The sequence below is a fragment of the Gorilla gorilla genome, chromosome 4, assembly GCF_029281585.2.
Source record: "Gorilla gorilla gorilla isolate KB3781 chromosome 4, NHGRI_mGorGor1-v2.1_pri, whole genome shotgun sequence".
Lineage (NCBI taxonomy): Eukaryota > Metazoa > Chordata > Mammalia > Primates > Hominidae > Gorilla > Gorilla gorilla.
The window spans coordinates 49627255-49639711 of NC_073228.2; the positions used below are offsets into that span (position 1 = coordinate 49627255).

The 12457-nt window shown below is 47.8% G+C and overlaps 1 protein-coding gene across 2 annotated transcripts; it reads right to left on the reverse strand.

The window, feature by feature from the left end:
* Window positions 1-533: 533 nt before the first annotated feature.
* PSME3 (proteasome activator subunit 3) lies at window positions 534-10859 on the reverse strand. Of its 2 annotated transcripts, none has more exons than XM_004041638.5 (11): window positions 10561-10859; window positions 9854-9886; window positions 9667-9729; window positions 9366-9470; window positions 6548-6596; window positions 6042-6154; window positions 5447-5515; window positions 5234-5301; window positions 5080-5134; window positions 4866-4952; window positions 534-2795 (listed from the first exon to the last, which is right to left on the reverse strand). In XM_004041638.5, exons 1-11 carry the CDS (start codon window positions 10600-10602, stop codon window positions 2715-2717), a joined length of 765 nt encoding a protein of 254 aa, XP_004041686.1. In that variant the 5' UTR covers window positions 10603-10859; the 3' UTR covers window positions 534-2714. The 2 variants fall into 2 exon arrangements, with proteins under 2 accessions (XP_004041686.1, XP_018882465.1); XM_019026920.4 differs by having other exon boundaries at window positions 9975-10840.
* Window positions 10860-12457: the final 1598 nt, after the last annotated feature.

Sequence of the window (12457 nt, forward strand, 5' to 3'; positions counted from 1 at the left end):
TCTCAGGAAGAGTACAAACCTCAGATGCCCAATTAAGTTCTGCAGCCTGCATGCAAGCACTAAGCTGTCCATTCTCCTACCTCCTGGCAGGAACTGCATCCCAACAGCTCCAGGATTCACTGCCATGTTCAGCAATAAGCACTGAATTCTGCTTGTTGCCTAATGCCAAGCCCTTGATTTGTAGTCAGGCCATTTCCATCCAGTGGAGTGGCTGAGGGCCTGGGCTTAGTAATCAGGTTTGTCCACCAATCCCAGTTCCCTCAGCTGTGTAACCTTAGTGGAAATACTTATCCTGAGTCTCAGTGTCCTCATCTGTAACAAATAGGTAACAACTATCTTATAGATTCCTGAAGATTAAATGTGATCATGCACATTAGGTACTTAATGTGCCTGGCACAGGGGAGGCACTCACAAACCGCTAGCTTTTGGTAGTCATCTCTGAAACAGAACAGAGCAGCTGCTCCTCCATTGTTCAAGACCTTAAACTCTTTTTACAGAGACAACGAGGGGATCATTGGAAACCAGAAGGCTACTTGCAAGGTGGAAGATGAGGAAACTTTATTTCAGAGGGAGATAGATTCCTAGGCAGCCCTCCAAGTAATTTGAAAACCAAAACTATGAGTCTTCTCAAGAAACTGAAGACATTATTCAGGAAGAATTAGTATAAGGTAAAGAAAATGACTGGGTAGGACACGCCTTGAACCAGTTCATTCCTTACACATGGAACGACAGCAGCCTCTATTGGCAGTTCACGGGTATCACTAGGGAAGGAAGGAACTAGGATCTTCTGAAAGTAGGGAGAGAAGGCAGCTTAGGTCTGGGAAGAGCTAACTTTCCCGTAATTCAGACTGAACACAAATGAAGCACCCAACCTTGCTCAGTAGGCAGAAGCCTCAGTCTTTCCACTATACCGGGGAAAAGATTCAGCTCAACTGGCATAAGGACACACAACAGGGTGGCTAGGTGTCCATGGAGGTGGGTGTCCAAGCGTGCACACATATGAGCATGAGTACGTCCCTAGCCACCAGAGCATTGCACCAGGGTCTGCGGCTTTAGAAAGAGGTCAAAGTACCTGTATTTTTAATGATTTCTTGACATGGTAAAAGAATTTTACATTACGATCCAAGGGTGATAGGGTGAGGAGGAGGGGCAGTGGAACAATCCAACAAGCGAAACGGGAAACTGAGAAACACATGGAGGGAAGGGGGAAGGGTTTTAGCTGGAAGGGATCTGGAGGGTGGATGGGAGCACTGCCCAACTAAAATGCAATTGGTTTGTTACTGAGTACTATTCGTGGGAAGACAGCATCCTGACTCCTTCTCTACAGAATATTGGGAGTAAAAATGATGCATCCCCGGTGGAAATATTATTGGGGGTTGGAAGACAGAGACAGGAAAAGTAAGTCAGAAACAGACACTAAGAGTCACTGGCAGGCTGACTGCAGGTATCAACTCTCCAGCCGTGGTAGAATAAAAGAGCTGGGGGCTGAAGGGGATTAACACAAAAGCTGTTAACAATTAAGTGATATCTCTGGAAGATTCGAGAGACAGGAGGCAACTCTTCTATAGTTTTGACTTGCCCAGCACATTTCCACATACACAAACGTGTATATGCACGTGTGTGCGTGCACATAAACATACACACCAATGATTGCTTTCCCCGGAAGCCCGACACTATAAATAAAGAGAAATAGTTCCTAAAAGGAAAGCCCAACATGAGCAGCAGCATCTGGACCTCACACTTGCAGACACCTTCACCCCAACTGAAAACTGGCTGGGAAAAGGCAACCAGGAGTCAAGCTTTTGCAATAATGCCAAAAAGGGCTGAGTCAGAGAGGAACAGGCCTTCCCCAAGCCCTCTGCTTCTCATCTCTCTGTTCTCCACCAACTCACCGTGGGTACCAAGAGGCTACAGTATCAGGAGGGAGGACGGGCCCAGGACATTTGTCTGGGTAATGACAACTAAGACAACCGTCACCTCCTGAAAGGTATGTGACAGGGGTTGTGGAGAGCGAGGGTATGTTAGCTAATGGAGTAGGAGTCTGTGTGTGCATGTCTGTATGGGCGTATACATGCATACACATATGTGCATGTGAAAACGCCCATTATAAAAACAACTGAAGGAGCTTCGGAATTGACTGAAGGCCTAAGGTGTTTCTTGTCACGATCAAGATTCAAGGTGGGATGTACACAGATGCGAAGCCCTAAGTCATCACCAGAGCAACTGTGGGAGGATCCAATGCCCCACAGAGGAAAGAAACAGTAACCTCATGTGAGGAAGAGAAGTTCGTCCCCCCGCCACCCTAGTTCCTAAAAAACACCTAGCACTTTCCTTCCGGTTCCCTCAGCTTTTAACCAACTAATTATCAAAAGGAAGAAAACATAAAGCGCAAGACATGGGAGGGAGAGAGGAGGAGAATGAAAACACAGGTATTTTTGTGCCAACATCCTGCACACACAAACCTGGAGTTCTCCAAAAATTACGACAGGTTGGGTGTGGGGTATTAGGGAAGGAAATAGAAGAGTTCCTGAGGCCTGAAAAAAGAGGTAAACACATCACAGAACTAGATGAGAGTTTCATTAGACTCTAACTAAAAACAGAGAGGTGTGATTACTATTTCCAGCCAGTTTCCCCATCACGATAGTCATGTAACAAACCAAGGCAATGTCGGTCTTGAGCCAGACTCACAGAGTCCCCTGGCCCTGGCCCTGGCCTCAGTACAGAGTCTCTGCATTGCTGCTCCGGGGCCGTTTGATCTTCTCGATATTTTTCAGGATCATGTCATGTAGAGTGACCTGGGAGAAGAGGGATCAGGGGAATCACATACATATCTGTACAACCCTTACCTCATCAAGAAAATGAGAGACCCCTCCACAAATCCCCAAGCAATCATCTGCATACAGTAAGTCCTTAATGTCATCAATAGGTTCTTAGCAACTGCGACTTGAAGGAAATTAAAGTACAGCAGGTAAGCAAATCAAGTACAGAAAGAAGGTCCTCAAATAACCTGGTTTCAAATAACGTCATTTTGTTGGATGTCATTTTGTTACAATGTTAATGAAAAAAAACTTGGTTTTGATATACATCATTTTTAAAGTCACAGTTTCCTTGCTCTATCGCTCAGGCTGGAGTGCAGTGGCGCGATCTCAGCTGACTGCAACCTCCGCCTCCCAGGTTCATGCCATTCTCCTGCCTCAGCCACCTGAGTAGCTGGGACTACAGGCGCCTGCCACCACACCCGGCTAATTTTTTGTATTTTTAGTACAGACGGGGTTTCACCATGTTAGCCAGGATGGTCTCGATCTCCTGACCTCGTGATCCGCCCGCCTCGGCCTCCCAAAGCGCTGGGATTACAGGCGTGAGCCACTGCACCCAGCCAACTTACTGTAATTTTAATCTCACTTGAGCCTGCATTCAGGGTGGCAGCACCACCTCTCTTATACTTCAACTGGGTATAAATGGGTATTTCCAAGGCCCCAAGTGTCTGATAACAACTAACATGTATTGTGCGCTTAACATAGTAAGAATTGTACCAGGTCCTTCAATGTGTTATCTCACTTATTTTAAAAAAGCGAATGAATTTTGTGCAGTAGGTACTCTTCAGTTTTGTTTTCTTTTTTTGAGACGGAGTTTCGCTCTTGTTGCCCAGGCTGGAGTACAGTGGCATAATCTCGGCTCACTGCAACCTACACCTCTTGGGTTCAAGCGATTCTCCTGCCTCAGCCTCCCAATTAGGTGGGATTACAGGGGTCCGCCAACCATGCCCAGCTAATTTTTTGTATTTTCAGTAGAGATGGGGTTTCACCATGTTGGCCAGGCTGGTCAAAAACTCCTGACCTCATGTGATCCACCTGCCTCAGCCTCCCACAGTGCTGGCATTACAGGTGTGATCCACCACACCCGGCCTCTTCAGTCCCATTTTATTTTATTTTATTTATTTTTATTTGAGGCGGAGTTTTGCTCTTGTTGCCCAGGCTGGAGTCCAGTGGTGCGATCTCAGCTCACTGCAACCTCCGCCTCCCGGGTTCAAGCAATTCTCCCGCCTCAGCCTCCTGAGTAGCTAGGGTTAAAGGCATGTGCCACCACGCCTGGCTAAATTTTTTTTTGTATTTTCAGTAAAGACGGGGTTTTTCCATGTTGGTAAGGCTGGTCTCGAACTCCTGACCTCAAGTGATCCACCCACCTTGGCCTCCCAAAGTGCTGGGATTACAGGTGTGGGCCACCACACCCGGTCTATTTTTATTTTTTTTTGAGATGGAGTTTCGCTCGTTGCCCAGGCTGGAGTGCAATGGAGCAATCTTGGCTCACCGCAACCTCCAACTCCCGGGTTCAAGTGATTCTCCTGCCTCAGCCTCCCAAGTAGCTGGGATTACAGACATGTGCCACCAGGCCCGGCTAATTTTGTATTTTTAGTAGAGACAAGCTTTCGCCATGTTGGTCAGGCTGGTCTCGAACTCCTGACCTCAGGTGATCCACCCGGCTTGGCCTCCCAAAGTGGTGGGATTACAGGCGTTAGCCACTGCGCCCAGTCCAGTCCCATTTTAAAGAAGAAATTGAAGTTTGAGCTTGAACAATTTGCTCGAGGTCACACAATACAGGTAGAGCCTGGTTGCAAACCTAAGTCTGTCTGACTCTGACACCTATATCTTAACCATACTGTACTGCACACCCCTCCACTCAGGTAGAAAGAAGACAGACACCCTGCTAGATGACTTCATGGTTCTCAACACTCAGGTGATGAATAGAATTTGGTCTATTCATTTTACCTCAGACCCTCATCTCAGCCCTTCAGAGAATTTTAAGAATACTCTCAACAGAACTAAGAGAAGCCACAGCAACTATGGACAAGGACTGAGATTACTCACATATTGATTCCTCAGCTCTGATATGATGAGCCGAAGGCTGATATATTCTTTCTCATCAATCTCTGTCACGGTGCGGCGATAGTCCTCCTGCAAGGAGGGTAGAGGAAAAAGCTAGTCCCCAAAGCCCAATTGTTTCCAGACAGCTCCTTCCCAGTAACAGTCACTCTTCACTATCCTGCCACCTCCACCCTCAGGCCACAAACCCCTTACTTACCACATGGGGATATTTAGCTATTTTAGAAACCAATTTGGCTCTTGTAATATAATATCTGGAAAGAGAGAGAAGAGGAGGAAGCTGCAGGAGACCCTTGATGGTGCCCACCACCTCATCAGCCCCCAATGCCTCGGCCAAGCCCAAGCAGCCCTACCTAGAAATCTGGTCCAGATAAGATGCAGCTTCACTCTCAACAGTTCTTAGCTCTGCAACTGTTTCCTCCTAAAACAAACAAACAACAGGTACATCAAAAGCCACTTCCATGTCATCCACAGCAGCCCCAAAGAAAAAGGAAAAAAAGATAACGCAGGGGAGATGAGAGTATCTCCCAAGCCGCTCTTCCCAGTATGTAATTCAAGTACATTACCTGAATGGACACCCCAAAGTTGTTTCCATCTTCTATCCTGGGAATCAGGAGCTGTACCCACATTTTGACCTGGAGGTCAAAACATATATGAGGACCTTTGCCTGAAGGCTGAAGCCATGAAGTACACAATTCAGACGGCTGGAGCCAGATGCCAGGAACACAGAAGTCAAAATACCTAGTCTGGCCAGGCATGGTGGCTCATGCCGGTAATCCCAGCAATTTGGGACCCCGAAGCGGGTGGATCACCTGAGGTCAGGAGTTCGAGACCAGCCTGGCTAACCATGGCCAAAATGGTGAAACCCCGTCTCTACTAAAAATACAAAAAGTAGCTGGGTGTGTTGGCAGGCACCTGTAATCCCAGCTACTCGGGAGGCTGAGGCAGGAGAATCACTTGAACCCAGGAGGCAGAGGTTGCAGTGAGCCGAGGTGGCGCCACTGCACTCCAACCTGGGTGACGGAGTGAGACCCCATCTCAAAAAAAAAAACTCAAAAAAACCTAGTCTGCCAATTCCCATACCACCCGTACATCCACTGTTTTTTGCACTTCAGGTGGGGTACTTGGGGCCGGCCCATAGGTCACCAGCCTGTGCCTCACCGTGTTACATTTCTCAATCAACAGCCGGATCTCAGGTTTCACTTTCTCAATAATGTCCACCAGCTGCTGGTTGCTTTTCAGCATCCCATTGGGCATCACAAACACCTTGGTTCCTGGCAGAGATGTGAAGGTCAAATGATCAGGGAAGAGGGAAGGACACAGCATCCCCTGCCTCTCTCTCATTTTCCCTATACCTATCAGATGCTACGACCTCTGCCTTTGTCACAATCCTACCATGACACCACTATTAGAATCAACGAGAATGTATGGAATAAAAGAACTACAGATGAGCGTCTAAAACATGACAAAAGTCTTAAACCCTGTTTATTGGAAAACCAGGTTTAGAGCACTCAATAACAAGCACGTTTGGAGGAGTTGGGAATGCTGCCTCTGGGAAGTAAGATTAGATCTTGCCTCCTGGTCAGGAGAACACTAGATCCATCCTGCTTCTCAGGGTTGCAAGTCAGGGATGGGGTGAGGGGAGGTGAGGTAAGGGTGCCTCTTACCTTGGAAGGCTTCTTCACACTCATCCAACCTTCGCTTCTTATAAGTGGGCTAAGGATACAAAGAGGCAGGGGTGAGCCTACTTTTGACACCCACATCTCCATCACAAGATACCCTTCAAGCAGTTTAATCCCTTCCTCAGCCTCATAGCTTATGTTACTAATTTCTGCACAATTTCCTAAGTACATACAAAGCTTTAAGAAAGGTTCTTGGAGGCAAGGCGTGGTGGCTCATGCCTGTAATCCCAGCAATTGGGGGTCCGAGGTGGACGGATCACCTGAGATCAGAAGTTTGAGACCAGCCTAGCCAACATAGTGAAACCCCATCTCTACTAAAAATACAAAAAGTTAGCCAGGCGCGGTGGTTCATGCCTGTAATCCCAGCACTTTAGGAGGCCAAGGTAGGTGGATCACAAGGTCAGGAGTTCAAGACCAGCCTGGCCAAGACAGTGAAACCTCATCTCCACTAAAAATACAAAAATTAGCTGGGCGTGGTGGCAAGCACCTATAATCCCAGCTACTTGGGAGGCTGAGGCAGAGAACTGCTTGAACCCAGGAAGCGGAGGTTGTAGTGAGCCAAGATTGCACCACTGCACTCCAGCCTCGGCAACAGAACAAGACTCCATCTCCAAAAAATAAAAATAAAAAAAATTAGCCGGGCGTGGTGGCAGGCACCTGTAATCCCATCTACTCGGAAGGCTGAGGCAGGAGAATTGCTTGAACCTGGGAGGCAGAGGTTGCACTGAGCCGAGATTGTGCCACTGCACTCCAGCCTATCTGACAAGAGCGAAACTCCACCTCAAAAAAAAAAAAGGAAAGAAAGAAAAGGTTCTTGGGCTGGGCGCCATGGCTCACACCTGTAATCCCAGCACTTTGGGAGGCCAAGGCACGCAGATCACTTGAGCTCAGGAGCTCGAGACCAGCCTGGGCAACATAGGGAAACCCCGTCTCCACAAAAAATACAAAAACTAGCTGAATGTGATGGCACATGTACCTGTAGTCCCAGCTACCTGGGAGGCTGAGGTAGGAGGACCACTTGAGCCCAGGAGTTTGAGGTTGCAGTGAGCTGAGATTAAGCCACTGCACTCCAACCTGGGTGACAGAGTGAGACTGTGTTCCCCCTCAGAGAAAGAAAGAAAAGGTTCTTACCACAAAGCAAATTACGCTGTAGTTGTGAAGACCAATCTTTCCAGAAACACAATACATTAAGTATTATAAAGAATAGGAAAACAGAACCAATCAAAGCAGGGAAGATAATTAAGGGAATACGTACAAATCTGCTGGTTCCACAAAGGAACACATTATTCAGTCAACAAACATGTATTCAGCAATTGCTAGGGACCAGGATCAGCACTAGGTGCTGGAAATACAAAGATTAAGATAGCTCCTGCCAGCCGAGCACGATGGCTCATGCCTGTAATCCCAGCACTTTGGGAGGCTGAGGCGGGCGGATCACCTGAGGTCAGGAGTTCGAGACCCGTCTGGACAACATGGTGAAACCGTCTCCATTAAAAACAAAAAATTGGCTGGGCGTGGTGGTGTGCACCTGTAATCTCAGCTACGTGGGAGGCTGAGGTGGGAGAATCACTTGAACCCGGGAGGCGGAGGTTACAGTAAGCTGAGATTGCGCCACAGCACCCAGCCTAGGCAACAGAGTGAGACTCTGTCTCAAGAAAAAAAAAAAAAAAAAAAAAAAATAGTTTCTGCCTTCCAGATGTACAAGTTCAACAATGAGGCAGTACTACAGACAACAATACGGTATCATCAGTGTTATAGTAGCATGTGGACACATGACTGATAAGGACTAGGTGTTAAGAGATGCACAGCAAAGATAGCAATTGCAGTTACATAGCGAGAACTGCATATCCCATAACACTACTCAAGACATGGAAACAAATGTAAGTAAAGTGTTGTTCAGAGCCATGGGAAAAACCAGGTAACCTGATGAAGCTAGTTCTCTTTTTTTTTTTTGAGACAGAGTCTCACTCTGTCGCCCAGGCTGGAGTACAGTGGCGCGATCTCAGCTCACTGCAAGCTCCGCCTCTGGGTTCATGCCATTCTCCTGCCTCAGCCTCCGAAGTAGCTGGGACTACAGGGGCCCACAACCACACCCAGCTATTTTTTGTATTTTCAGTAGAGACAGAGTTTCACCGTGTTAGCCAGGATGGTCTTGATCTCCTGACCTCATGATCCGTCCACCTCGGCCTCCCAAAGTGCTGGGATTACAGGCGTAAGCCACGGTGCCTGGCCTAAGCTAGTTCTCTTTTATTTGAAACTCACTCTAACACTGACAGTAGCATTAGCACATTCACTTCACGTCGTAAATGAAACTCAGGGTCTAAAAGGAATATACTGGAGTCCCCGTGCAGTGACTCACGCCTGTAATCCCAGCACTTTGGGAGGCTGAGGCGGGTGGACTACTTGAGCTCAGGAGTTTGAGACCAGCCTGGGCAACATGGTGAAACCCCATCTCTACAAAAAATACAAAAATCAGTGGGCATGGTGGTGGACTCCTGTAGTCCCAGCTACCTGCGAGGCTGAGGAGGAAGGATCGCTTGAGTTCGGGAGGTCAAGGCTGCAGTGAGCAGCATTCCCGCCACTACACTCCAGCTTGGGCAAAAAAAGTGACACCCTTTCTCAAGAATAAATAAATAAATAAATAAGAAATAAAAGAACTATACTAGAGTCATCATGTCTGTAACAGAGTCCTAGTTCCCAGATCCAAATCCCACTGTTCCCTCTGTACATCTTAAACTGACAAGGAAACAGAGGACAGAGGACCTACTGCTCAAGAACACAAAGATAAATATAGGACACTTACACCATCCAGTCCATCATGGCTATTGGTGAGAAGAATGGGGTCAGGGACTGGGAGATTCATGTCAGAGTGGATCTGAGTTAGGTCATGGATGTTTAAGATTGGTTCCTGAAAGACACCCACCCCAAAACATTAATCTTTTCAAGCTGAACAAAGAAGTATTTGATTTGAAGAGCAAGAAATGAAAGTGCTTTTACAGTTTAAAAAAATAAAAAGAAGAAGAATCAACACAGTTTATCCCAGTTGACAGTAATACCAGGGCCAAAAAAATCGGGGAATTTGAGGAAAGAATAGGGTTTCTCACCTTCAGAAAACTATCAAGTTCTAACAACTTCTTTGGGAAAAAATTTGCCACCAAGTCTTCTGCCTAAGGAAGAGGGAAAATACAGCTGAATTAATATCTGTGGGAAGGTCTCTCTCTCTCTCTCTCCAGGTATCTCCTCTTTGGGAAACTCTCAACCAACAACCATTTTTCTATTTATTTCACTCACCTCACTTGTGATCCGCTCCCTGAAAGAATCAACCTAAAATTAACAAAGAGAGCAATTCAGTACCTGGGGACAGAGGTAAGAGCAGGATGGAGAATCCCAAATCCAACTGTCTTTCCCTCACCTTGTAACTGTAATAAAAAGCTGAGAGGCCCCCAGACTGCAAATACTTTATTTTTTTGAGGATCCATTTTTCCATCTCAGGAGAAGAACGCAGGGCTTTGAGGACAGCACCTGCCTGTCTCCTCTGTCCTCCCCCTTCCCTCCCCCCCTCCTGTGTCTGAAGCTGTCTGAATTTGATAAGCAGACAAAAGACAGGTAGTTAGGGAAGATGTGAGCTCACAAACGTGCCAACCCCCACCCAGACGTGGTCTATGATACCAGGAAGGCCAGCCGCCAAGGGCAGGGGCAGTGTCCAGGGACGTTGTTGGGCTGGGGGATTGCCAGCTGTCACTGGCCTAAAGCCCTGAGTCCAACACGTGTCCGCGGAGGTGTCCCCGGGACTCTCCATCATCAGACGCGGTACAGAAAGCCATCCTATATTTTCCTCTCCGGCGAAGCCGACCCCGGGAGTTGGGGGCTGGGCTGAGCCGAGCGGAAGCTCAGAGCTGGTATCCCCAGGGAGACAAAGACGCCATGGGGAGTAGGAAGCCGGTCAGACTGCTGGGGGATCAAAGCGAGGGGCAAAAAGGCCGGACCGGTGCCGCTACCTTGAGCTTCACTTCCTGATCCACCTTCAGCAACGAGGCCATGGCCGGGCCGGGCCGTGTCCGATCCTCTGGACACCGGAGGCGCTGTGGACTCCAGGGAGGGGGCCGGAGGGACCTGAGAAATCTCGGCTGACCTCGAGACCCGGCCGCCCTCGCTGGCTTACTCACTGCTCGCTCGCTCCCTCCCTCCGTGCCGTCCGCCCGCCCGCCGGCAGCCTGCTGCCTACTAGCTCTCTCGCTCGCCCTCCCGGCTTTCGCCGCTCACGCCGGAAACTGCGTCACAGCCAATCGCCGAGACTCCTGCGAGGCTGTGCACGTGCGCTGCGCAGCCGCGATGAGGCTTGGCTTTGGACGCTCCCAGCGGGGTTCACACTGCCGGGGTCAAGTGTCGGGTAGGGGTGAAGTAAAAAGGAGAGCTGTGGGGAATGGTGTGCTGAGAACTGAGCCTCCGAGAGACTCGGAAACCGTGCGGCCCTCTCTGTTGTCCCGGAACTCGCCTTCACCGAAGGGACCTTCTCAGCCGCTGCAGTCCCGGGGACAACGCCGTCGCGCCCCAGTGACGTAGGCTCGGGGAAGTCGGGGACCCGGGTACTGGGTTCGGGGGTGTAGTCCCTGATTACCGCTGCCTCTGCCCGTTTGCCGAGGCTCAAGTGTTTAGGCTAGAGCGAAAAAGACAAGCGCCGTTGTACCAGGCTTTCCTGGTACATTTCCCTGCCAACTGATTCTCGTAAGCTTCCAGACCTCAAAGATCAACTACCTAATTGGCAAATTGATCCCCAGAGTAGGGTAGGGCTTGTCCAAGGCGTTTCCAGTACATCCTGAGCCAGAACCCAGATCTCCTAACTTCTACGGCAGTGCTGTATCTATTTGCCTAGTGGAAGCATGAGACTATACCTCTTCATGCACCCATTCATTCCATCTCTCTCTCTCGACATTGGATATTTCATTCAATAAAATGGACCAGGGCACTGTGTCAGATTCTAGAAACATGTGAGTCACATATGTAGGTTGAAATCTTCTAGTAGCCACAATTAAAAAGTAAAACAAGTGAAAATTTGTCATATATTTAACCCAGTTTATACAAGTATTTCAACATGTAATCAACATTTAAAAATCGAGATCTTATGCATTCTTTTCTCATACCAAGTCTTCAAAATCCAGTGCGTATTTTACACTTAACTGCACATCTCAATAAGGCAACACCACATTTGCAGTACAGTGCTCAGTAGCCACGTGGCTGCTGGCTTCTGTATTGAAGAGCACAGCTCTGGGAAATCAAAGGCAAACAAGATTCAAGGTCGTTGGTCCCATGGGGCATAATATTGGAAAAACACCAGAAAGTAAACTGACAAGGTAACTGCAAAATTTGATAAATGTTGGGAAAAAAGTGGATGACATAGAAAATACGAGAGATCTATTTTAGATCGAATGGCCAAGGAAGGCCTCTGAACAGACAAGCTGTGATCTAAAGGATATAAAGAGGTTAGCAGGGCAAGAGTGAGAAGAGCCTTGAGAGGTATAAGTGCAGCTCAGGCAAATACTCTAGGGAAGGAAAGAGATTGTCTTGAAGACAAAGACTAGTGAGCTGAGGGTGAGGAGGGTTGTTAGTAAACAATCTAGATTAAGTGCAAAAGGAGGTCATCAGATTTGTATTTTGGGGTCGCTCTTGCTGTTGAACATTTATCCTAGGCTGGCCTCTCTACTAAGTGCTAGGAAAATGAGGGGAATACACAATTAAATGGAGTAAAACACAGAAAACTGACTATGGCCTTTGGGATCAGAGACCTGGGCTTCAAATCCCACCTCAGCTCCTTACTAACTGGAATCTTGGGCAAATTATTGAAATGCTGAGTCTCAATCCCCTCATCTGTAAAATGGAATTTTAATAATTAGTAAT

Bases quoted from the DNA above. Each gene is read 5' to 3' on its own strand.
- PSME3 (XM_019026920.4), bottom strand. From the start codon at position 10,049: ATGGAAAAATGGATCCTCAAAAAAATAAAGTATTTGCAGTCTGGGGGC. The intron at 5,516-6,041 runs GTGAGGCACAGG...TTTGACCTCCAG, and splicing joins TGATTGAGAAATGTAACACG to GTCAAAATGTGGGTACAGCT. The intron at 4,953-5,079 runs GTAAGTAAGGGG...CCCTCCTTGCAG, and splicing joins TAGCTAAATATCCCCATGTG to GAGGACTATCGCCGCACCGT.